The sequence below is a fragment of the Condylura cristata genome, unplaced genomic scaffold (genome assembly GCF_000260355.1).
Source record: "Condylura cristata isolate star-nosed mole 26May11 unplaced genomic scaffold, ConCri1.0 scaffold00026, whole genome shotgun sequence".
Lineage (NCBI taxonomy): Eukaryota > Metazoa > Chordata > Mammalia > Eulipotyphla > Talpidae > Condylura > Condylura cristata.
Genome location: NW_004567127.1, coordinates 30757494 through 30783643, shown reverse-complemented (window position 1 = coordinate 30783643; position 26150 = coordinate 30757494). Strand labels below are relative to the sequence as shown.

General features: G+C 49.4%; 1 protein-coding gene across 3 annotated transcripts in view; it reads right to left on the bottom strand.

Annotated features, from left to right (window-relative positions):
• Nucleotides 1-26150, bottom strand: part of ADAM19 (ADAM metallopeptidase domain 19) — an 82675-nt gene that overhangs the window by 24092 nt on the left and 32433 nt on the right. For 2 of the 3 annotated variants that reach the window (XM_012730120.1, XM_004689533.2), the window contains exons 4-8: nucleotides 19265-19343; nucleotides 13584-13660; nucleotides 7067-7259; nucleotides 6393-6458; nucleotides 2050-2121 (exon numbers count right to left, since the gene is read on the bottom strand). In XM_012730120.1, coding sequence (XP_012585574.1) covers nucleotides 2050-2121; nucleotides 6393-6458; nucleotides 7067-7259; nucleotides 13584-13660; nucleotides 19265-19343 — 487 coding nt within the window. The remainder of the gene's footprint in view (nucleotides 1-2049; nucleotides 2122-6392; nucleotides 6459-7066; nucleotides 7260-13583; nucleotides 13661-19264; nucleotides 19344-26150) is intronic. The other variant, XM_012730121.1, reaches the window with a different exon arrangement.

Below are 26150 nucleotides of genomic sequence, written 5' to 3'. Positions count from 1 at the left end.
GTTGTAGAATCATTCGGATGTTATTGTTGAGAGAGCGTGGAGCATGGATGCCTGGATTGCATCCCTGGAGCCTTTCCTTCTCGCAAGTGCCAGCATTTGACTTTCTCCTGCCATCTGTCCCCAAGCGGCATTGCCAAAGCCACTGGGACAAAAACGTGGGGTATAGACCCTTGTACCTGATAACTACAAAACACAGCCAAATTTACTCGTAATCTCCCCCCTCCCCAAAATTGAATTTTCTTTATCGCTAATGTTTAGGGGAAGAAAAGAGATTTGCTCCTTAGAACTGGGTGCAGGGCACCCTAGAAGGACCAGAGTTTAGCTGCAGGAGTTTTGAGTAACCTGAAAATGTGTAATAAAAGTTATAAGATCCTGGGCCCTCCCTGGTGGCGCAGCGGGTTAAAGCACAGCAGTAAGAAGCTAAAGCCACTTCCGCATGAGTTCGATTCCCACCTGCCCCGGAGGTGACCCACATGGCGTGGCAGACCTCTCCTGACCCGCCCGCTGCTCCCCTCAGCAATGTACTTCATCGATCTGCCTGTTCTGCTCCCCGCTCTGTTGCTGGTGAATCCTCTCACCCTCCGCATCTCTGGCTTGTACCCCAGTTCTGTATGAATAAATAAATAAATCTTTTTAAAAAAAGTTATAAGATCCTTAACCACACTAAAATCTACCGTTTGAGAGGGAAGTGGGGGTGAAGGGAGGAGCGGCCCCATGAGCTGTGGTGGAGGGTCATGGGTGTGCTGGTGGTGGGCATGTTATGGTAACATTTAAAGTGGTATGAATCTGCACCCTGACATCCTATACGGTGTTGTAATCCAGTGTTACCTCACCCCCCAAAAGGGGAAGAAACAAAGACAAAAACAGACTTAGTTATATCCATTTTCATATCTATGTAATTCAATTTGGTCTTTTCTTCTATTAAACATAAATAAACAAGCAAACAGATAAATAACAAAATCTACTTTTTGAAACAATATACAACCAGCCAGTTAAAAAGCTAAATGCCATGGCAATGAAAAGACAAGGGGGCCCTCTCTGGTGGCACAACAGGCTGGGACACAGCACTGCAAGCTGGCCACAGCTGCTTCAGTGCGAGCTCGATCCCTGGCCCTGGAGGTGACCCACATGGCGCAGCAGACCTCTCTTGGCCCACCCGCTGCTCCCTCAGCAGTGTAATTCAGTCAGTTGGCCAGTTCTGCTCCCCACTCTGTCTCTGGTGAAGTCTCTCACTGCCCCTGCACCTCTGGGGCAGATTTTTTTTTAAATAAGTCTTAAAAAAAAAAAAAAAAAAGACAAGGAAGGGGTGTTGTTATTCCGAGCTACTTACTCTACTGCATCCTACCTCTTCTCAGATAAACAGAATAGTTCCAAGTCCCTCTGTAGCCTATTCAAATAAAATTCGGGAATTTGAGTGTTTTCTAAGAACACAGTGTAAAAGGGCCTGACCCATGAAAGGTCACCACCACGCAGCCTTCCTCAGAGGGTGAGGGTATAGGCTGGCCCCAAACAACCCACCTCTCAGCTGTAGGGGCTGTCCACTCCTGTGGTGCTGCCAACCTCAGTTCTCCCCCAGGGCAGAGAACCCCTGTCTTTATACTCAGAAGGAACCTCTTCCAGTGGCTCTTCCAGGTCTGCCACGGCAGGGTGCAGGAGGGGGCAGAGGACAGCAGCCAGTGTCCCCATCCCTGCGCTTCAGCTTAATCTGTTTTCATCTGACTCTCAGAGCAGATGTTGGATTGAGATTTCATTTCAAAAAATTCCACCAAGAAAGTAAAAATAACCAGAAACTGGCTGATGAAAAGCCAAAGGAAAACAGAGCTGATTGAGGTGAACCTCTCTATTTGTAAATTTAAAAGCAAAATTACAACCCAAAGGACACTTACTTGCCCCAGGTCACCCAGCTTAGGGCTGGGTTTTGCCTCAGTGCATTGCTGTCACCTCTCAGCGGGGCGGCCAAGGAAGATGGAGCGTTTGGGGCCCTGTGCTCTCCTTCCCTGCACGCCACAAGGTGCCTGCACCTTCCCACAAGTACACACCTGGTCTCACCTTATCAACGTAATTGGCGATCTCCATGAGCTTGTGTCTGGTGGCGTCCTGGTCTCGTCGATTCTTCTGAAACTAAATGGGACAAGAGGACTGAGGTGAGGCCCCAGAGCCCATTCCTCCTGTCTTCACCACCTCTGCCTTCTACAAGCATGCATTTTATATAGCAAGCTAATGGTGCCACCTTCATCAGCACAGTGTCATCTCAGGGAGCACAGATTCTGGGTCACACCCATCCTGCTATCCCCAACCACTGGCCGTGTGCTGGGCACATGTGGACAAGCTATCATTATGTAGTGCATTGAACTGTCTGCCTCTAGCCTCTCTGAAATTGATAGGGCCTCCTGCAAACTCCCACTGGAACTCAGAAGAGGGCCCCATCAATCCTGGCCACTGCAGCATGAACCACTTTCTCATGCCATCCGTCCATGGATCGTTCAACTCTGGGTAACTGTCACTAAGCCCCTGTTGTGTGGAAGGCAGGCACCCGGAAGGGTGAGTTCCTGCAGATGTCAAAAAAAGCAGAGAGAGGACCAGAATCACAATAGGAGTTGATTCTGACTTGTAAGGCAGCTACAACAGAAAAAAGGCTGAGAACACAGCACGGAAACAACAGTGATGAGCATCTGAGAGATGGGCATAGATGGGGTGCTGGTGACAAGGACCAGCCAGATGGACAGGCCATGTCTTTCAGGGAGAAGAGCTGGGCCGGGGGGTGGGGGAGAGGGGTTGCGGGGGAGGATGAAGCCAGCTCATGAGGCTCAGCAGAAGAGAGTGCTGTGCTCAATTAGCAATGTCTGCCAGGGAACCAGGATAGGTGGCCAGGTCTGTCTGGCTGCCTCGCATGCTTCACTCCCTTCAGCTACAGTGATGGAGGACAGCTTCATCATGGAAAGATAAAACCTGCCACCACTTCACCTGAAATCCACCCGTGGGGGCATGCCTGTGCTTGCCACGGTGCCACCAAAACTGATGCCTCTTTGATTTACCCTGAGCACACAGCACATGGGTAACTTCAATTCTAAACCTTTATGTCTCCCTCCACCCCATGAGAATATCCAGGTGAGAGATAAAAATAGCAGCCACTAGGATATTCGTTGGGGAGTGGGTGTGCTCAAGCCCTGGCACAAGGGAGAAAGTCACCACTGCCCCCCTCCACTGCTTTTGGACTTCCCGGGGCTTCCTGGACAGCCACTCTCCAGGTCATCTCCCTGTCACCACACTTTCTACAGGGTTAGTGAATGTGAGGTGCTGTGACTTTGACCCTCCCCTGCTGTAATCCTGAAATGGTTCTTTATGGAGCCACCCCTTCTCTAAACAGGCCTCACCACAGAAAGAGGTGTGGCATTGAGTGACCGCTGGAACTTCAGATTGAGTGATCTTTCAAATATCTTAATTCCATCTTCAAAAGGCTGTTGATAATACCAACACCTTTAAAGACAGCATGTTCTCATGAGAAGTCTGACACAAGAGCTGGAAACTTTCTGTACAGGCCAGGCAGGGGTCATATCAGGCTCCGGAGCCATATTGGCTCTATTGTCTCCCCTGGGCTCCTCTGATGTGCAGCACAGCTTCAGCTTTCTACTTCCCAGTTGTCACAGGAAGCATGTGGTGCATCTCCTGGCCTTCCACATCTCACCTGCATGCCCCTTCAACAGTTTTCCTGGTCCCTCCTGCAACTTGCCACAAAGCCCTGTCACATTTTCTAACAATCCTGCAGAGAGCAACGCCATCCACATGAGAGCCCAGATGAGCCGCCTGTCCTGTCTCACCCAGGGTATAAATCAGACAAGGCGTCCCCCAGCCTCCTCACCCCCCAGTCTGTACACTCTCTTAGATTAATTAATTGTCAGGAAGATATTGTCCTGCAGAGGACGCAGCCCATGGAGGATGGGATGGGAGAGTCAGGGAGGGGCCCATCCTCTGAGGTTACAGTCCCTCCTTCCCCTCCCAGGAATCATGAATCATTCTCAGCCTTCAGCAGAGCCCTTGAAAAATGAGGACTGTCCCTCCCCATCCTCCTGCTTATCTGTCCACCCTCCCCACCTGCGCCCCACCCACCGTAAATCACTCCCCCGCCTCAAACCCATAACAGGGAGCAACTTTAGATGATACCACGGTCCTTGGGGGCACCATATCCTCTAGGGAGCTTTCTCTGACCGTGGGCTCAGAGGCTGAGGAGGCTCAATTTCTCTCCCCGTCTCCTTTTCCAGTTTCCAGACTTACACCAATGAGTTTAAATCCAGGCCTCAAGATTCTGCTGGGGGGTTGCAAGCCTGAAGGGAGTAGTACCCCAATTTGCAGTAAGGTAACCAGGTTTCTATATACTTAATTAGTAGGGTCCCAGGAGCTTTAGTCCCAACAAAGCAATCTGTTGAAAAAAGAATGACCCCAGGACACTGATGGTAGATCGAGGCTACAAAGCTTAAAAGCAAAACTGTCCTGGAGTGGGCAGCCCCAGCTTCCTCCCAGCACCCCCTCTTTAGGCAGTCTTTTGGGCAGAGGCTGTAATGTTACCTTCTCCCAAAGCCCTGGGCCCTCAGTTTCTAACTCAGCTTGGATTTTCCTCCCAACCTCACTCCTCCATTCCCTTTCCCCTCCCCCGCAACAAACCAGTCTTTGGAAAGGAAAACAAAAGAAAAAGAAAAAAAAGCGTGCTTGAAAAACCAACATTGACCTCAATTAAAAAGCAAAACTCTCCTCAAAGTGAACATAACGTTCCCTCGGCCTGAAGTGCCCTTCACTTCCACTTCTCGGTCCAGCTAGCAACGCCTTGTCCTTGAAGTCAGCTGGAGGGCCACTGCCTCCTGCAGCTAACACTCAGGCATCTCTTCCTGCTCTTCATCTCTAGAGCTGCACCCACCACCCCGCAATGCCTCCAGGGCCCCTGCTTGTGGACAGAGGCCTGGGAGAGCAGAGAGATGTGGCAAATGAGGCCTCTGGGAGAGCTGGTCACTGAACCTCCAATGAAACTGAGCTGTGGTGAGTCCTGTCCTAAGGGGGCCCCAGGCCAGTGGGCAGTGTTAGCGCATTGCCAGTATGCAGCCCACTTCACCTTCCACGCCCAGGAGATGTGCTCAGCTCCGTGCTGAGTCTCTGTGTAACGTGGAAAGAAAAAGCCAAATATGGCCAATCTGGACAAAAATGGGTGAACATCATGGCTCAAAGACACTGTCCCCAATCCTAAAGCCACGCTGCAGTCCCCACGATCTGCCTCCAGGCCCTGGTACATCTGAGCAGTAAACCTGCCTGGACCCATGGAGTTTTGTGCAGTTAATGTCGGCTCCGGGGTGCCGGTGGGGCTGTCTTACCCAGAGCTAAATCTCAGTGCCAAGCACTGCATGGATGCAGTGACAGAAAATCAAGAAATCGTGGATGAGTAAATGAAATCAAAAAGTGCAAGAGGGGAGTGCTCACCAAATCTTAGAAGCCAAGGCCCTCTGAGCCTGTCTGATTTAAGAAATATGGAGGCAAAGGCTAACTAGCTATTTCGTTAGTTCAGTTGCTCTCAAAACTATCTGCATATCAGGATCCCCCAGAGAGCATTTTAAAATATGGATCTTTGGACCCCAGTCCCACAGTTTGGGGTTCAGTAGGGCTTGGGTGTGGCCACAGAATTTGTAGAATCAGCATTTCTACAAATTCCCAGGAGCTACTGATGCTGTTGCTCTGGAGCCACGTTTAGGAGCCTCACGAGGCATCGTGATTCTAAGGATGGGCATGAAAATTATATTCCATCTGATGAATGAGAAGACACCTGCTGTATTTGCAAAGAACCTTTTAAAAAAATTTTCTCTTCGGGCCCTCCCTACTGGTGCAGCGGGTTAAAGCATAGCACTCAGAAGCTAAAGCCACTTCTGCCCCGCCCCGGAGGTGACCCACATGGCATGGCAGACCTCTCTTGACCCGCCCGCTGCTCCCCTCAGCAATGTACTTCATCAATCTGCCTGTTCTGCTCCCCACTCTGTCTCTGATGAATCCTCTCACCACCCCTGCACCTCTGGGCCTGTACCCCAGTTTTGTATGCACAAATAAATAAATCTATTTAAAAAAATTTTTTTTTCCTTAGAGAATTCATGGACTCCTTGAAATATATACCACACCTAAAGGTCTTCCGAACCAGGCTAAGAAATACTGAACCAGACTAATACTCATTGTCCTGATTTTCCATCTGATAATGTATTGAGCTAGAATAGATTTTCCTTGTCCCACCCCTCTCCACCTACATTTACACAAGCAGAAAAAGACCCCACTGATGGAAGGTCAGTCATGTCATGCCTGAACCGGCATTTCCCCCAGGAGGCTGGAGGCCTGGAATAGACACCAACACTCACAGCCACCCTTACCTCTGCGTAGTCAGCCACAAGGTAAAGCTCCACGAACCTCATCGAGTGTAAATCTTCCCTTTTCATCTAAGAAAGAGATAGAGGCAGATCAGGATTCTAGAAAGAGTGGACAGGTCTCACTTAGAAAAACTGCTAAGGAATGGCACCGTATGGTGAGCTGTGGGCCACCACTCTAGTTCTGTCCCTGAGCCCTGAGCTGGCCAGGGTGCCAGGGTGAGCACCTCCCCTGGGCCTCTCTGCCCATCACCCTGGTTACTTTAGCTCCCTTCTCCAAAGTCATGAGCAGGGCTATGAGCACAGGCAGAACAGGGAACAATATGCGGCTGGAACGAGGTTCCCCAAACATTTCCACCATACCCCTCTAATTTCGGGACACAAAGACAAGCATACCCTGTGTGTGGAAAGCGGGGTTCCAATAGGAGAGGCATATATTCTCTCCTGACAGTTTCTAAAATCAGCATCTCAGAGTACTTTAGCATGTAATGTTTCTTCCCAAAGCAGTTATGTTATCAAAGCAGGTGGTCTCGTGTTCAGTTATGATTTAGAAGAAAAGTGGCTACATCCTTCTGACCTGCTCCCTTCCACTTAGAAACGCCCCCAGATGCAAAGGAAGGATTCCGGAGGAGCGGGGAGTAGGGGCCCATCCCCTGGTGGCTACCTGTGCTGAGACTCACCCTGCGAGGCCGATGCTTGGTCTCGCTGGCAAGCTGAAGGACCCCATCCCTGGCAGTGGGATTGGTGTGCTGGAACCCACATTTCCCCGGAGGCAGATGGAGATGTTCAGATCTGTAAATGAGGTGGTGGTCCTCGCTGCCCGGGAGGGGCTCGATGATATAGCTGAGGTTACTGCTTATCATGATCAGCCCTCTGTTGACAGAAGAAACAGAACTCTGGTCAAAGATGATAGTCTGGGAAGAGTCTTGCTTGTGCCTCAGAGTTCCCTAAGTCAAGTGACACAGCTGGTTTTGATCGTCGGTTCTGAACCTTAGGAGGGGGTCGTGGGTGTTTCTGTGAGAAACTGGTGCTGACTCAGACTCTCTCCCCAGAAAAGTGCATATCCTTAGGAGGCAGTGCTCAGCTTTAGGATACCGAAGGTTAGCACAGAGAAGTCCAGCAGTTTTTCTAAATGAGGCCCAGTCCACTCTTTTCTAAAAATGGCTCAACTGTTTACAATACTTATAAGGATGGTGGGACCCAGATTCTAAAAAACTTCCCAAACCCTAACGTGATGGTTGACAAATCACATGTGGAAACTTTTCAGACTCGAAGATATATGTGGTGGGAGAAAGAGCACCAGTTTGGGGGTGAGCTTCCGGTCCTGGCGCCCACATTCAACAGTCAAATACTCTTCAACAAACCTCTTAAATCACTCCAAGCCTCCTTCTCCCCATGTGTAATATAAATGGTATTTCACCAACTGAAGACGACTCTCAGACAGTGAAGGGGAAAGGCAGCTCATACTTGAACTTGGAGGCTGATGCTCAAGGCAGCACACAGCCCCCAACCTCCCCAGTCAGCAAGGCAGCTCTGAGGTGGCACCCACCAGCCAGCACCTTGGCAGCTCCTTTTTCTTGGAGAGAGGCCAGCATGGACCACAGAATAATGGTGGGAGTTCATTCCTTGCATTCTTTCCCTCAGCCTATACAAAGTCAGAGATAATCCCCATCCTTACTAATTCTCTGCTAAGAACCACAGCCATTTCTCATTCACGTGACAAACATTTCCTGAGTGCCTGCTATCACCAGGGACTCTCGACCACTGCTGAGGGTGGAGTAGTGAACAAGACAGAAAAGTGCCTGCCCTCATGAAGCTCAGAGTCAGAACCTGGGAATGAAACACTACAGCGTACAACAAGGACAGCAGACAAGCTCACCGGCCCAACTCAGGGCACAGCTGCACCTCCAGGAGTGTCCAGAGGGCTTCCGGAGGCTGAAGCTGGACTCACCGAGTCCACGCGCCCTCCAACACGGTCAGTCACCTACGGAAGGAGAGCGCAGACCTGTGGCACTGGCCCAGGTCACTGGTCACTCAGAGTGATGACACCATAGCAGAGGAAGACCAGCAGTGAATCCCGAATGGCCAACACTACTTTGTGCCCCGAACCTCGGCCTCTCCCCTACCCAGAAAGCTCAAATGCTAACCTTGGAGTTTGACTCCAACAGTTCAAATCAGCAGGACCTCTGCCTTCAGACTGTAGCATCCACTTCGGGCCCTGGGCCTTGGTGCAGCCAGCCCAGATTTCTCCCTTCAGGAGGAGCCTATGATGTTCCCAGGAGGGCTGGTTCTAGTTCTAATCAGCTGCAGCCCTTCCTGGAATCCACGCCCGGGCTGATCTCATTCCAGTACCAGGGGGCCCGACAACCTCACCACTGACACAATCGTTCTAAGGCCAGTCCCACAGCCAGACACCCCAGGTGCTCCCCACATTGCTGGGCTTGGAGTGGGTAAAGAGCAAGGGTCACATCCACCCACAAGTCCAGACAGGAAAGGGCAGGGGCAACACAGCTGCAGGCATCCTGTTCCCAAGCCACCTCCTCTTCTCGGCTTCCGGGCCCCTCCTGTCACCTCAGTTTCTCCTAACGGCTATAAACGTTATAAACACACAGGACACAAACCAGTTAATGGCTTTGCTGCCTCAGACTGTGGCTGCAGTGATAACACTCAAGGGGTGGAATGTTCCAGAAGAGTTGACTGGGCATCGCTTGATCAAGCTTGGAGCCAAAAAAGAACAGAGCCCGGTGACTCAGTAGCTATGCTGGCTACAAACAATGGCGGTTCTGCTATGGACGAGGCCCTGGGCTGGTATTGTTCATACCATCCTCACACGTCATCTACACAAAGGTGAAAACCACGGCTCCGTGAGGTTAAGACCCCGAGCCTCACGGGACACAAGAGGAAGACAAAGGATTAGAACCTGTGTGGCCTGGGTCCAGGTCCCACACCCTCAAGTTGCCTCAGTCCCTGTGGGTCTGTAAAGAGTGTCAGGAAGGTGCTTCCAGTTTAAAGGTGGCCACAGGGGTAGGCACCAAATGGCTGCAGTTACCCGCCTGGCCTGTCTGGAGACCTCAGTCCCAACAGGAGACAGGGCTAAGGAGGCACTCAGCCTACTTCTCAGTTTTTCTTAACCTACCTATATGCCACGTCCTGTACTTCTATACATCATTTATATTTCACTCCCACATTAACACTAAGGCACGCTCGTGGGTCCCATTTTATTGGAAAGGAAACAGAGCCCCTGAGAGATGAAACAGCAAGCTCCCCTGGGTAATGTGGGGTTGGAGGTATAAGGTCTGACCTGCTCTAGACTCCACGCCTTACACCTCTCTACTTTCTGCCTCCACTAGTGATGGCCAACCTCTGGGTCTGAGATCTTGTGGGTCAGAGCTCCCAGAAGCATCTATTAGAATGTTCTAGAGTATAGTAAAATGCAGACACAAGCAACTTAGATTCTGCTCCAGATCTGCTTTGTTAACCCTCAGAGACTCCGCCCTGGGACCCAGACACTGCCTTTTCATGAAGCCCCGAGCAATTCCATTCCAGGGAGCAGGTGGATGACCAGCAGCAGTGAAACACAGTGACAGTCCTTCCAGTGACTGGATTCTGTGGTCCTGGCTGTGACCCTCCCAGAGTAGGGGTGGCGGGGAGAGGCACAGTGAACTGCTAGCTCTGACAGTGGGGGGATCCTGAGAATCTGGTTCTGGCCCTCCTCCATCACCACTCCTATGTCCTGCTATCTGCCCTCCCTGGAGCACCCTGGATGCTTGTCCCTCAGCTCTTCTAATTTGCCAAATGTTAGCACAGCCAGAGCTCAGCTAGGGCATGGCTGGGCCCTGTGTGCCCTTCTCCCTTATGCTCTCCAGCCCATTCCACGCTGTTAAGAGCTTGCTGCGAATGAAGCTGTCCAGAGGACTCCTGACAGTTAACACTTGCAACACTGGCCGACTCAGCCACTTGTCCTGCAAGGGCCTGAGAGAGAACTTAAGGAAGTCGCGGAGACCTTCCGAGGCTGGTCCTGAATGGAGACAGGCCTGCTGGGCCTGGATACATCCCTGAGCTGCCGCAGAATTCTCTAAAGCAGTAAGTGGCCTAGATAAGATCACGAAGACCCGAATACCTATCTGTCTATTCTATAGTCTTCTTTTTTTTCTGAGAATAATTCTAAAATACTACACAAGAAACTGGGAACGAGGCTGCCTAAGGAAGGTGGATGCTGGGAAACAGGGTGCTACACATACCCAGGTTTCATGGAGCCCTTTGGTTCTATTTGGATTTATGTATTCATTCATTCATTCACTTGTTTAGTTATAATTTTTAAAAAGATTTATTCATTTATGTATACAGAACTGGGGAACAGGCCAGAGGTGCAGGGGAGGTGAGAGGATTCACCAGAGACAACATGGGGAGCAAAACAGGCCGACTGATGAAGTACACTGCTGAGGGGAGCAACGGGCGGGCCAGGGGAGGTTTGCTGAGCCATGTGGATCACCTCTGGGTGGGATAAACTCATGCTGAATTAGCTTTAGCTTCTTAGTGCTGCGCTTTAACTCGCTGTGCCATCAGGGAGGGCCTGTTTGGATTTTATTTTTACCTTGACCACATCATGCATTTCCAGTTGAAGCAACATGAAAGGGCCACTATGGAGAGAAGAGAGGTCACAGCAACCTCCTAGAGACTCAGCTGAATTTCCTGTACCTGCATCATTTGCCCAAAGCCCCGGTTGGTATAAATCCTTTCTCTCTCCCTAAGCACAAAGAACAAGCAAATTGCACGATCACTATAGAGACTTTTCAGTGCAGCCTGTCTCGATGAGCCTGCTGGGCAGGTCAAGGGTCACTGGGGCTTAGCGGCTGCCCCTCCTACAGCAGCTCCTTCCAGAATCAGAACTGAGCCCGCTACCTGCGCATTCAGCTCGTAGACGCATCTGGCCCACAGACGCCCCTGGTTTCTCAAGGTGTGTGGTGAGAGGTGGGTGAACCCTGCCCAGGGGATGGGACAAAACAGAAACACATGGGTGGCTCTCTGGGTTTTCCCCATCAGCAAGTGTGCAGGAATGATTCATGAGAAGCTGAGCTGAGTTCCCACTGCTCCAGCTGAGCGGAGGGTGAGGAGACAGAGCAGCAAGTCACACCTGCAGGTCCCCTTTCCTCCTCCTTGGGAAAGACTTGTTTACTTGGAGGCTGCAGGTGGCCGTGGCCAAGCCTGGAAACACCACCGGAGACACATTGGCTCAGCCAGGCTACTTGAGCAGGGGATCTGGGGCCATGATGTCGCCTCCCAGCCAAAACTCATTTCCTGCCTAACTCCCCGTGGCCAGCTCACCACAAAGCCTTACGAAGGCAAGACCCGATGTATAAACAGACATGAAGACTCGGCAGCAGAGAGGCCTGGAATGTGCATGAGAGCCCAGTGAGCCCAGCATGGCTTTGTGGTATCAGATGATGACAATCCCATATGTTTGTAGAGAGCCAAGGCATCCTCACAGCCCCGACAGTCTCTACTATGCCCACTCCCATTTCCAAATGAGGAAACAGTGGGCTCAGCTGATTACTCCCCAGGGCCCTCTCTCCTCTACCTGTGTAGGGCCCAGGGATACAGCTGGCACTCCATGCTGATTCGCTGAATGAAACAAACATTGAATGAATTAGCCAGTTGATAGAACAGACATACAGAGGAATCACCTTCCGAGAGTCAGTGGGGGACATGCGTTCTCCGTTTGCCTTCAAGGGTGGGACCTCAGTGGCATGAACCTGGTCCTGGGGGAGGATCTTCACTAACATATTGGCCGCAGATCAGGGCTTTTGCTCACAGAGCCTGTCAGTACTGTGTCTAAGTGACACACGTGAAGGCAACTGGAACATAAATTTTTTAGATCTTTGACCTTTTTCCAAAAAAAAAAAAAAAAAAAGACAGAATGGGAAGAGTCTAAATAAATGCCATAATTTTTGAAAATAATAATGCTTCTACTATAATAATAATCATAATAATTGATATTATTTCCCCAGACACAAACAGATCCTACCCTATGCAAGGCACTGGGATGGCTGCAGGAGAGAATCCAATACTGGAGCAATAATTTACATTCTCAGGTACAAACTGTGAGGGGCCCATGAATCACCTGGGGATCCTGGAAAAGTGGTGATTATGATGCAGTGGGACACAAGTTCCCACCCTGAGAATCACCTAGAAAGCAAGGTCCAGAAAATGCTATAATGTGCCAGCCGGTTCTAACCTAGCTACCTACCAACACATTCAACCCTTAGGACACTGCCATAGAATCCTCCTGGCCACATTTTACCAATGGGCCCTGAGGCCCATGGTTACCAGCTGGGCAGCCACACTCAGAGGATGTCGGGACACTGTCTCTGTTATACGCCTCCTTTCCAGTTAATTTTCTATTCTTAAAATCATCGTTGCTTCTTCTTTCGCTTCTTGGCTTCTCTTTTCAATGGTTATCTACTTCCTGTCTCACCACTACTGAGTAGTTTCAGAAATGAGCACAGGGGAAGCTCAGGCTCACCCACTGCCAGTGGACAAACCCCATCTTTGATTTTCAGCATTCTGTGGCTTTGGCATCAGGACCCCACCCTATTGCAGCCTCAGCCAGTCCCTACACATGCAAACAACAACTGGCACTGAGCAACCCTCTCATTAGTGGCTCTTGCCCTCTGGGCCACTCACTCTCTTCCTGCCCCGTTCACCCTGGCACCAGGCACCAGACACTTGGGACAGCCCCTTTGCCCCAGAGTCCCTGGAATTATGCAGAACAACCAATCCTGTATCTGTCTCCGCTGTGCACCTGGTCCCTCCTGTGGAATTCACAGTAAAGGGTCTTGCCCACATCCTCTGCTCCCTCTGCCTGGCCTTTGTGCTGCTCTGAGTGTCCCCATTCCAAGCAGTGCCCCCCCCCTTGGGATCTTGACTATAACACTTTCTTTTCAATGGAAGTTGTCTCCTGATCTGTTGACTTCACCAAACCTAACTAATAACAAAACAGCGAGTTGTCCCCAGGAATTAGTGGGTCATGTGGGGTTTTCCTGGTCCTTCCCAAGCTTAGCTTGTTTCAGAGCTGGCTTGTATATATTCTCAATAGACCGCTTCCAAGGTCATTGCCTATGGCTAGCATTGCTGGTCCTGAACGTGCCGTTCCTGGGGAGGGTACCCGGATTCCCCAGGACCTCCAGGGCTTCTTACCTCATTCCCCGGCAGGTGCTGAGTGTGACACTGGACTTTGGGGCCTTCCTCACCGTCCCGTGGTAAAAGCAGTGGTCCTAGCAAGGAGAGAACAGGCGGTCAGGCATGAGCATGTTCACGTGTATGTCCCCCTGAAGGTCACCTTATTTGCACAGAGCTGTCCATGCACCATTTGTTTGACCCTCCTCGGAGCCCTGGGCAGTGGGGCAGACAGATGACCACCTCCCCACTTGTCAGATGGATGGAGATGCTGAGGCTCAAAGGAGCAAGGACACTTGCTGAAGTGCTGGAGATAACAGCAGTGTCAGCCCATGCGTCCCAGGACACAGATCTTCCTCTCGGACATGTTGGCCACAGGAAACTCTGGCTCCTGAGGAGCCAGTCTGCCCCCTGGTTCTGTGATCCACCTGTAGGGTTGACTCATGTCCCTCCTCCCCCGAGTCATGCCAACCCTGATCTTATTTGGAATATGGTATTTGCAGATGTAATTAAATTATGATGAGGGCACACTTTATATGAAGAGGAAAGGTCACAGAGACACACAGGGAGAAGGCCACTTGGAGAGGGAGCCAGGGATTTGAATGATGGGACTATAACCCAGGTGATGGAGCGATAGCCCAGGAACACTGCAGATGGCCAGGAGCCACCGAAAGCAAGGAAAAGGCAAGGAAGTGTCCTTCCCTGACCTTTCAACACCTTGATGTTGGACTTACAGCCTCCTGCACTGGGACAGTAGAGACTTCTGTTCTTTTAAACTTCCAAGTCCACGGGGCTGTGTTACAGCAATCCTGGGAAACTAACAGACTGCCCGCCCAGGACACGGTGAGTCTCCCCTGAGCCCTGGCTGCCCAGAACAGGCTGCATTTGGCTCCTGTGTCCTGGGATGCATGGGCTGACACTGCCCCGTAGCCCCCATGTGGCTCCCATGTGACATCAAACGGGTGTGGAGCCAGGTTGTGGAGAAAGAAGCCTAGACATCCAGTGAACACCCACACAGCTCCAGCCTCCTGAACTCAGCCCAGCCCTGAGAGCTGAACTTCACTCACACACCTTCACAGACAGACTGATACGGAGCAAAGAGCAGCTTGGATCTGAGTTGGAGGGGCCCACAGTGAAGATAGCAGGTAACTGAGACACCGCTGAAGGCTGGAGACCGGGATCACACCCCTACCAGCCTCTTCCCAGATGTGCAAAGACACAGAACAGGTAAGAAGGGAAAGAAGGCAGAGCTCCAGTGCAGGGCTGGCTCTAAACCAGTGTGAAGGAGGATATGAGCTCAGCGGTTGCAGACACAGCTGCTGAGTCTCCTGCCTCACATCCTGCATGCGACACCAGCCATCTGTCACCAGGAGCAGGCTTGCCTGTAGCTGCTCCTGGTTCCCTAGCAGGCAGCGGTGTGACAGGAGACAGACCCCTCATTCTCTGGCTGCATCCCCCCCAGTTCCAGACATCAGGACTGCCTGACCATTGCTTTCCAGTCTTGGGGTACAGCAGGATCAGATCTGAACGCATACTTCCAGCCCAGCAGATCTGAAGGGCACTCCACACGGGGCTCTGACCGCTGAGTCTTCTCCACCTCAGAGACAGCAATGAGAACACCGTGTCTGGAGCCAGGCAGGCACATTGCAGCTGGCAGCAAACACGAGTGGTCAAGTTATCAGCACTGAGTTCTCCTGTGTTAAAGGCAGAATGTGGCCTAAGGGCACGGAAGCTCATCAGGAGCTAAATGCCTCCCACGCAGGCTCACAGGCCTCAGCCTCACAGATGCCCTCCCAGCAGAGTCACACTGCAGGATCACAGATCACAGGCCAGCAGGCACCCAACTGCGGTCATTCTCAGGATCCCGGGTGCCCAGTCACTGATGGGAGTGTGGCCGCTCCGCATTCGAGGTCCTAAGGCAGGCAGCAGCCTCACTGTTTATAGCAAACTCTCCTGGACCTTAGCCAGTTCTGGTCCTGACCTGTGGAGCACAACGGAAAGCAGCTACCCGGCACACAAGGTTCAGCAACTGTGCAGGAAGGTGGACGTCACCCCTCTCCTTCCAGAAGGATCCCACCTGCTCAGTGTCAGCCTTCTGGTGAGTCCCCACTTAGCCCGTGGACTGAGCCTGCTCCTCACAGCGCCGTGGGGGCCACGAGGCCCATGAGCCAGGACCAGGCAGGGTTTACACTCCCTGGACAGACAGCAAGAGGGGCTGGGCCTGGGTGGGGGGTCAAAGGCGCACCACAGAGAGTAAGCAAGTTCAGAAATGTGGGTCAGTTAGCTCCCCAAATCCTGGCACCGCTACAGAGAGCAATTGGAGCCAGAGGCAGAATGACGCATCTCTGGCCCTTGTCCGGCCCTTGGAGGCATGCGAACAGGGCTCAGGGGCCAGGGACGGGTGCTCTCCCACACGGCCTGCCCAACCTTTGACAGAGACCTTAAAGCTACAGTGGCAAAAGCACAGTGGGCTGCTGAATGAATGATTTGCATTGTTTAATACAGTGTATCACTGGATGCCTGTTATCAGGTCAAATATTCCAGATTAGATACTGCCTAAGAAAATTTCAAGTATCTAAAATTAGAAAGTTTATATATAAAACATCTGAAAAGGCCTTTCCTAATTTGACAAAAAACCCTAACATTTACATGACATCACCAACAGATGGTTGCTGAGGTGAAATAAATGTTTCTAAGCTATCAGTAACACAAATCAGATTTCAATCAACCATGCTCAGGGAATACTATTATCTTCTTGTTCTTAGAGATATTTAAGTGTCATCTGAAGAAAAGGTGCAATGCAACCAAGGTTGTAGCAACTATAAAATTGCATCAGAAAGTGATAAAATACTGTTATTTTCTAGGATTTTAGTGATAATTTGGGCATGTATATGGGCAGTTTTAGCCTGGGATTTCTCATTATAAATAGGAATTTATATGCATGCTTTAAAGAGAGGTGTAATGGGCGTCCCCATACATTCCCACTGTCATTAGCGGTAACAGCAGGTCTCTTAGCTAGCTCCTGATACTAGATAAACTACTAACACAGACATTTCCCCTTTAATTCTGACCATGGCCTGGTGAGATAGGTACTATTACCGCCAATTTTTCAGGGGAAACTGAAGGTTGGGGAGGTTTTGGGTCATGCACAAGGTCACACATTGGAGGGGAGAGTTCAAACCCTGACTCTAGACCGACACCCGCCTCTCAAAGCAGAAAGCAGTGCCCACTCAGTGAAAGGACTTCTGTTCTTGCATCAGCAGATATACATGCTTATCTGAGCCTCGCCACTTACTGCTTATTGGAACCTAGGCAGATCCCTCTTTTTTCATCTATAAAATGTGGCGCTAGAATTTCCAAATCCCCATAAAACTCAGTGATCCATCGTGTACCCCACCCCACCCCACCACCTGCCTGGAGTCAGAGTCAGATGATAGCATATCCAATTTTCAGATGAAGAAACTCAATACCAGTATGGTCGAGAGGGTTGCTTGAGGTCATATAGCAAGTCAAAGCCAAGACTGCAACCTTGGCCTCAGTCCTCAAACTCTGCAATGTTCCCACTGGAACAGGCTACAGACCCATCCCCAGGGGCCTGACCTAGATCAAGGCTGACACCTGAGGGCCTGCCGATGAGCTGAATGAGGGTCCCAGCAAGGCCCAAGACCACAGGCCAAGTATGGTCTCCAACATTTGGATCACGCCTGGATAAACGGTTTTTCCACTCGCCTTTCTCTTTGAGTTCTCAATTTCCAAATAAGCCCGCTGAGTGGGAGCCCCACGGGGCAGGGTGAGGGCTTTGTAGTGTCCAGCAGCAGGGGCATATGAGGGAACGATGACTTGTTCCCTACTTCAGCCAGGATGTGCTTAGGTCAACATGCCCTTCGGGCAGAAGGGAACTCAGGCCCAAGGGGCATTTTTCCCCCCTCCTCTCTTTCTGAAAGCCCCTTACAACATGTCTGCTAATTCTGAGAGCACAAAGAACAAGTCAATGAACAGCCATGAAGTCATCACATTCTTTCTGGGCTTCTCATCAGAGGGGGCCACCCTGGGGGCTTTCAAAGCAGGGAGCATGAGCTCATGGCACACTTGCCACTGAGACCCATTCTTGAGCCAGGGCTACAGAAATGCCCTGCCAAACTGAAGGAGGGTGCTTTTGCCAGGTCCGGGTTTGCTCTTGAAGCATGCCTGTCCCTTCTCCTCCCCCAGAGGCAGAGAGCAGAGAGCAGAGGTCTCAAGAAAGGGAGGAGAGCCTTCTACACTGGCACTCAAGGTAGAGCCAAGCTGGACAGCTCCTGGGGGTGAGGAGACAGCCAATCGCATTGCTGTCTGCCTCCACACGCAAACCCCACGTGGCCCCTCAGCTACTAGGCTAAAGTGCCCCTGAGCTCTCTGCTGGATTAACCATCCCAAGCACTTTTCCCCATTTAAAAGTAATCTGAAACTAATTTGTTAGCAGCTGTCACAGATCTTCAGACCGCCTCACCCTGGCAGGCTATCTAAAGAATGGGCCACGTGGGTATGTGGTTCCACTGGAAGCTGCTGGGGAACTCCAAGGCAGAGGGGCTTCCTGCTCTCCACTTCTCCCTGCTTCACACACTTCTCCTGTCGACAAGGAACATGGAGCAGGCCAGCACTGCCCTCCCAAATCCACCCCCACCCCTTCACCCCATCTCACAGCCCAAGGTGGGAGGAGGGTCATTGTCACCCAGAGCGTCTTAGCTCAGGCACTTCTGATATTTGGGCTTACATAAGCCTCCGCTGGGAAGGCTAATTGTCTCTTGGCACATCACCAGCCTCTTAGCAGCATACTTGGGCTCTACCCACTAAGTGCCAGTGGCATAGAGCTCCTGGCCCAGATGTTGAAAACAGTCCCTGCTTTGTTGGCTAAAATGCCTAAAGACACAGATAGAATGGGCAGGTAACTGCATCTGATTAACATTGATATAAATCTCTGAGAAGCACATTTTCTTGGCTTTATGTTAGTCAACCACCTATTATCCATGTATTAGCTGACATGTTAATCACTCACATAGTAAAGCACAAGAAATAATCAAAAGCACCTCTGATTCTGAGAAGTCCTCAGTCATGAGAAAATCTAGGAGACTAGGAAATGTCTATGGTTGGCCATCAGTGGGGCTGGGACGAAGCCAACTAAGATGAATCCATCTAAAGGACCATCCTTTAAGTGACATAGCTTTGTGCCAACATCTATGCTCAAAAATAACTCTTGGTATATGTTGGGGTGGGGGACGGGCAGGGGATATCCAATATGAATAGCAAAAGAACAAAAGTCTCACAATGAAACATCTATAAAAAGACAGACCACAAAACCCACCTGCCTATATGCAAAAGGAACAGGCCAATATCTGCTTGGAGAAACCTGCAGTATTAGAGGAAATGGATTCTTTCATTTCAACGTTTGTTAACAGGTGGGTTAATACCAAAGAAAATCTATGCTCCAGAGAGATTTATAACAAATTTAATCAAATGCAATAAACTAAAAACATCTTTGACCAATCAGCCATTGTGGCTGAGGCACTCAAGAGAAATCTGCCACCTACTTCTCCTGTTCATTCTCTTGGGCGTAAGTCAGGGAAACCATTAGAAGGAGGGCTACCACCATCACCCACCTCCTCACTTCCCAGGGTGGTACTGGGAGAGGACAGCTGCTTGACAGGTTTGTACAGACCTGAACTTACCTCAGATTTCAGCGTGGTGGTTTGAGGGACCCCGCTTGGAGTATAATGGGTTTCTGTGTAGGCTGGTGCAAAAAGATGCCTGCAAAGAATGAAAGTGGACATTGTCTCTTGAGTTGATAGGCCACCTCTCCTGGTAACTGACCCAGGCAGAACCATTCCAAGTATCTCTGCAGAAGAAACTGGACAGCTGAGAGGGCCCCAGGCACAGAAAAGAAAAGCGGGGAGAGCTTGTTATGGCTTTTGCATTCATTGGGCTTATCATCATTCGGACACTACCAGATGACCCGAGTTGGCAGAAATAAAGCAGTTGTGAGTTCTAGGGAGCATCAGGTGCCAGCATATCCACAGGTTCCCAGAGATTATGGACTAACTGTGGACCTGGATGGATTTTTCCAGCATTTCATCCACCAACCTTCAGTATCAGTGCACCCCATTTTTCTTTAAGGGAAAACCTCTTCCTTGTATGTTTTGGAGAGACTGTCAATCAAAGGGTCCTCCCCAGCCCTGATCAAGGGCGTCCTTAATACGAGCTAAGCCAATGCAGTAGTGAACTGAATTCTTCAGCGAGAACTGAAGAGAGGGACAAATCACCCATTCCTCTGCTCCTGCTGCTTGGCTTCTGGAACTGCCTTTGCCTTTCCTATCTGAGACCTTATAGCTCTGTTTATTACCCTGACAATACATTCTTCCTCCATCCCTTTTTTAAAATTAGACATTGGTTTCTCTCCTGCCACAGTTCCCCTGAAGCTGAGGGCAAGAACCCCTCACTGAAGAAAGGCAAGGCAACAGCAAAGAAGGTGCCTAGGACTTCTCTGGATGTAAAAAGTAAAAGAGCCAAATGGCTGCTGCAGTCTCTCAGGCACATTAAAAGCAGAATGTATGTGTAGAGGGTCAAGGTCAGGAGACAGAGGCTGCTAATGGAAGGGCCATTAGCAGTCAGAGTGTAACAGAAAGAATGGCATGGATCTGGATCTGTGTGTGCTGATATGGAAGACGTCGAGAACGGAGCTAGATACAGACACTTTCAGAAAAGGATGGATTTTGAAAATGTCTTTCAGTGAAGAACCATAAAAGCTCATGCAGTGCACACAAGGAAAGCAAGCAGAGAAACAAATGTCCAGTTAATGACCTCAGGAGAATGCAGATGTTCACAGTGTAAGTTGCAGACTTCCAAAGAAACAGTTGATTTTCCAAAGCAACTCTTATGTATTTTTTTTGAAAAACTAAAAACACAGTTTGAAACTGCTTTTTAAAAAGATGAAAATTGAGTCTGAGGCCAGCAGAGAAAGCCAAAGGGATGTCCTGCTCTTGGAGGAGGGAACATTTCCCAGCAAGACAGGAGGAAGGGTCTCCAGAGTCCATCTATCACTCCCAGCTCTCAGCTCTGAGGCTGATGACCTCAGATTCCCCCAACCCGCAGAGTGGAGTCAGAGAGCCACAAAAATTGTCTCAGTTATTATGTCAAATCCTGCAACATCCAGCCTTGGACAAGATAAGAAGTCCAACAGGGAAATATAAAAACAAAGCCAGGCACAAAACTCAGCCTATTTGTACCAAGATACACTCATCCACATGGGAGTTGCCTGACCTGACTCCCTGCCCCTCTTTTATCCCTTTAGCATCTCACCAGCCAAGGATCACAGGGAAGAATCTCCCTTAGAAAGGGCCGGGGGAAAGGGGTAAGTGTAAGCCTCATACTGGCACAAGACAAGCTCATCATTATGTAACACATTATTAATGTGTTACATTTATTCCATGAATGAGTGAGTGAATGAGTGAATGAATGAATGAATGAATGAATGAGTGGCTCTACTGACTGGATGCTGAGAGCACAGTCTGGAGTTTCAGTTCTGGCTCTGACATTTACTAAATCTGAGCCAGTGATGTTACCACCATGCCGCTATGTTTCATGATAATCCACCTACATGATAGAACATGTAAAAACATGATAATCCATCTACTTGACAGAACTAAAATTAACATAAAGGACATGATGTGTGAAAAAGGCTTAATACCAGGCCAAGCAGAGAGGAGAGCTCAGTGAAGTTAGCAATGACCATTCATATATTTAAGAGATTATAAGGGAAGAACCTAGAAAAACTGATGGAGTTAATATATTTCCTCTCCAGTTTCCTCTCTGAGATGTCATTTGAGAGAGGTGAAGAGTAATTGGGTTGCTATCACAGACTTTACAGCAGAAGGACAGTAAGGGGTTCAGAGCTGAAGGCTCCAGCCATGGCCAGTGGGGATATGTGACTTCCTGCAGGAAATGCACTATCCTGATAAGCACACTGTCAGCTTCTGCTGACTCTTGGGATACGAGGAGGAGGCCACTCACCCACTGACATTATGATGCTACAAAAGAGAACAATTCAGATTGCATTCTGGGGGACACAGCCCAGCAGTTAAGTACCTTTCTGCAGCTTCTGATGCTGAAGTTATGCCCCCCACCTTATCAGAGACCCAGTATTGAAAGAGACCTTAAGAATTATTTAGCTAGGGGCCTCTCTGGTGGTGCAAGGGGTTAAGATGCAGCACTAGGAATCAATCCGCAGCCACTGAAGCACATCACAAGTCTGATCCCGGGGCAGGGAGCTGACCCACATGGGTCAGCAGACCTCTCCTGTCTCGCCCACTCCTCCCTTCAGCGTTTTTTTTCACTCGATCAGTCTGTTCTGTTCCTCATTCTGCCTGTTGAAGCCTCTCACTCCCCCATATCGCTGGCTTGCACACCAGCTCATGAATAAATAAATCTTCTAAAAAAAATCTTTAGCTAAACTAACTAGCCCTTAAAAGTAAGGCAAAAGCTGCCTTGTTCAAGCTCCCAGCATCAACTAGGCAGGTAGTTGGTGTTAACCTTGTGAGCAAGGGGATGGAGGTATAAATAAACCTTCTTTGTGGAAAAATCTGCCCAATGGCAGTGAGTATTGGACACCTCCAGTGACAGGGAACACTAAACCCTGCTCACTCCACATCTGGACATACACAGCATAGATAAGCCTTGTTTATTGGCCTCAAAGAGATTGCGTTTCAGTATGGCGATTATTTTAAAAACTAAAAATGAAAATGCCATGTAATGCAGCACTTCTAGGTAATTACCCAAAGAATAAGAAGACACTAATATAAAAAGACACAAGCCTATGCTCATAGCAGCAGCAGCCACAATAGCCAAGACATGGAACTACCCTGTGTGCACAGCAACAGGATAAAGAAATGGTGGGCCACATACTCTGTGGAATACTACTAGGCTATTAAAAAGGATACATGTCTTTGGCACGGTATGGATGTTCCTCAACATGATGATGGAAAGTAAAAGACAATTCCCAGATGGTTTCAGTCATTCGTGGATTACAAATAACAAAGAAAACAAAGTGGAAAAACACGACACAAAGAATTCATATACACTGATCAATATGGAGGTTACCACAGAGGTGGAAGGGTGACATGACCAGGTACTGGCTCAGAAGCTTTGGTGGAGGCTAAGTAAAGCCACACACGTCTAGGTATGAAGTTGTACTCCCAAGCTTACACAGTGCTGTAAATAAACAGCAAATCCATCAAATTTGATCTAAAAAAAAAAAGTGTCCCATTCTTAACAAGACCTTCTATCAGAAAAAATTATTACAAATCACTGAAAGTTCATTTGATGTCTAACATTTTTAAGCAATAGTGTCTTTTTTTTTTTAAGATTTATTTATTTGTACATACAGAACTGGGGTACAGGCCAGAGGCTCAGGGGCGGCAAAAGGCTTCACCAGAGACAGAGTGGGGAGCAGAATAGGCAGATCGACTAAGTACACTGTTGAAGGGAGCAGCCGGCGGGTCAGAAGAGGTCTGCCACGCCATATGGATCTCTTCCGGGGCAGGCGGGGATCGAACTCATACTGAAGTGGCTTTAGCTTCTTAGTGCTGTGCTTTAACCAGCTGTGCCACCAGGGAGGGCCGTGTATTTTTTTTTTTTTTAAGATGTATTTATTTGTGCATACATAACTGGTGTTCAGGACAGAGGTGCAGGGGCGGTGAGATGATTCACCAGAAACAAAGTGGGGAGCAGAACAGGCAGATCGACTAAGTACACTGTTGAAGGGAGCAGCCGGCGGGTCAGAAGAGGTCTGCCACGCCATATGGATCTCTTCCGGGGCAGGCGGGGATCGAACTCATACTGAAGTGGCTTTAGCTTTTCAATGCAGTGCTTTAACCCACTTTAACCCACCAGGGAGGGCCCACAACAGTGTTTTTAACTGAGGTGTGTGCATTGTTTTAATACATGATGCTACTGCATACTCAATAGAATACAATGCAGCAAACATGAAGGTTATGCACTGGGAAACCAAAACATTCGTGTGATTCGCTTTGCTGTGCTATTCATCCATATTGCTGTGATGTGGACATGCAGTAACTCCTAGGTCTGGCTGTGATTAGAGAAGGTTCAGCATCGAACCAAAAAAGGCTTCTCTGTGCCCAGTACCCACTAAACCATCATTCTGTTTCCGAAACTATGCAAACAATCTGCTTCCTCTTCCCTCTTCTTACCTAATTACTTCTCTGAGGTCTGAAACAACACTACTACTTGGTAGTGAGATGCCGCTGTCAGGGCCCCTTTCTCCGAAACAAACAGAAAAGGTGGAAAGGGACCTCCCATCTTTTCTAAGAACTTTCTGAGTGGTTTTGGATGAAAGTTCAAGCCTGAAACTCCTGCCCTAAATCATACATTGTCAACCATCTTTGAGACAGATGAATTTCAGAAATACTAAGGTGTTTAGAACCCCCTCCCATGCTCACCCAGCACCTCCCCCATTCAAGCATACCTCCAGCACTTCCTTCATCATTCTGAAAACCCAGAAGAGTAACCATCAACATGTTTTGAATCATAGGAATCAAAGCGTTAAGTCCTGGTGTCATCTCACTGCACTTTCACAGCATATTATGTGCTGGCACCAACAGCTCCCCCAGGTTATAAGGACACTGGACCATTGACATGAATGTTGTCCCACTGCCCAGAGTCTGAGTGGGGTCACAAAGGCAGGTCTGTTGGACCCAAGCACACATTTAAATCACCCTACAGCTCCATCTTTCTCAGACAGTAAAAACAAAACTAACACATTGCCAGAAACCAGTAGTGCAGAGCCCCGTTCGACGATGATAGTGACCTTGGGGACAAGTGGTGTCACACTCAGGAGACCATTAGCTCTAAAATGTGAATACGGTCAAATCAACAACAGAGGCGTATTCACAACAGAGGAGAAGAGGGGATGTAAGAACACAGGGCTGGTTTTTTGAAATAACAACCCTTTGCCCAAATGGGGCTGCGGATGTTGACCAGGAAGGGACTTCCTTCTAGAAGCAAAAGGAAGCTTCATGTTTCATTACCACCATCTGTGTAATTCTACTGAGAGACAACACATTGCTTTAAAGCGCTCCTGTCACTGCAAGCCAGACCCACCTATGCCTGTGTTTCCAGGCTTTCAGCAGCAAAGTCAGGGTTGTCCCTACAGAGAGGGGCCACACGGCCGACGGGCAGCCCGGCTTCCCCTTTAACCAACCACATCTTGTTCTCATCTCCTCCCTGACAAGGAGCTGGCTCAGCAGATCAGCAGGAAGCCATCTCTCACACTGCAGAGGACAAGGATTTTCAGGAAACAAAGTCGTGAATGATGTGCATCCAGAAGAGCAGACTATCCAAGAGTTCCCACCCCGCCCCCTCCTTTAGCTGGCTTTGATGGAAAGCAGTGCGCAGGGGTGGGGGGGTGGGGGGGTGGGGGTGGGGGACTGGGGCAGGCTTCCTGCCCTTCAGGCCCACAAGACACAGGCAGCACAAGTCCAGCATTAGGAGCAGCCAACACTGGATACCCACTTTGGGCGAAACCCAAGTGGACCCTAAGTTCCAGGTCCAAAACCTGCGTCTTTGGAATCCCACCTGGGAAAGTAAGATGACCCCAAATACGGGGCATAAAACATCAGGCACTCTCAGGATGTGGGGGGCACAGGGGTTGCTTGACTGTCTAGATGTGCAGCCAGATTCCAGAAGCCCACTACAGTGGGCCACAGTCCTGACCACCCACTTTCCTAAGGGTCAGAACCTGAAAACCCAGAGCATCCCTTTCAGCACTATTTGCCAGCACACACATTTCAAATGCCTCTCTAAGTTTCTCTCAGTCTCAAACAGACTTGCAAAATACATCTGAATTTGGCCTGCCTTCCTCTGTTCCAACTAAGCAATCAATAAAGACACAGCGATAAGTTTCCAAATTATCTTGCAAAATAACCCACCTGGACATGCTCAGCATAAGCAATCATTACTCCTGCCCAGCCCAGAGTCTGTCTGAACACACATCTCCTCCCCCCAGGCCTGGCACTTTCTAGCTCAGTCCAGGGCTGATGGCTAGGGAGGGTCCATCTTACTTTCCTTGCAGTGTCTACCTGCTGCCTGCCAAGCTTGTGAACAAGTCAGTCTCTTTCATTCCTAGCTTCCAAGTTTAAGGCTATCATCAAGGGACTTAACCCAGTAACCACATAAGACCCGGAAACACTGTGAACAAGTAAGACAATCCCAGGCCCCATTCCAGTCTCCAGAGAATTCTATTCTCTAGAGAAGGCCCAGCAAATCCGTATTTTTAAGAGTTTTCCCAGGTGATGCTTTTTTAGAGTCTGAGAATTCTCCTACTCCATTCAAAAAGTTTTAACATTTTTGATTAATTTTCCTAGTTTCAACCTCCCAATCATCTCTTCACCACTATCACTCCGACAGAAATCTAAAGATGCTCCCAGTAAGTCTAGGACTCAGAGAGCTTTGGTCTGAGTAGCAGCATCACCACTTCTTAATAAGCTCCCTGCAAACCCTGGGAATGAGACAAAAGATGAGAGAGGTCCCTTCCATGTCATGCTA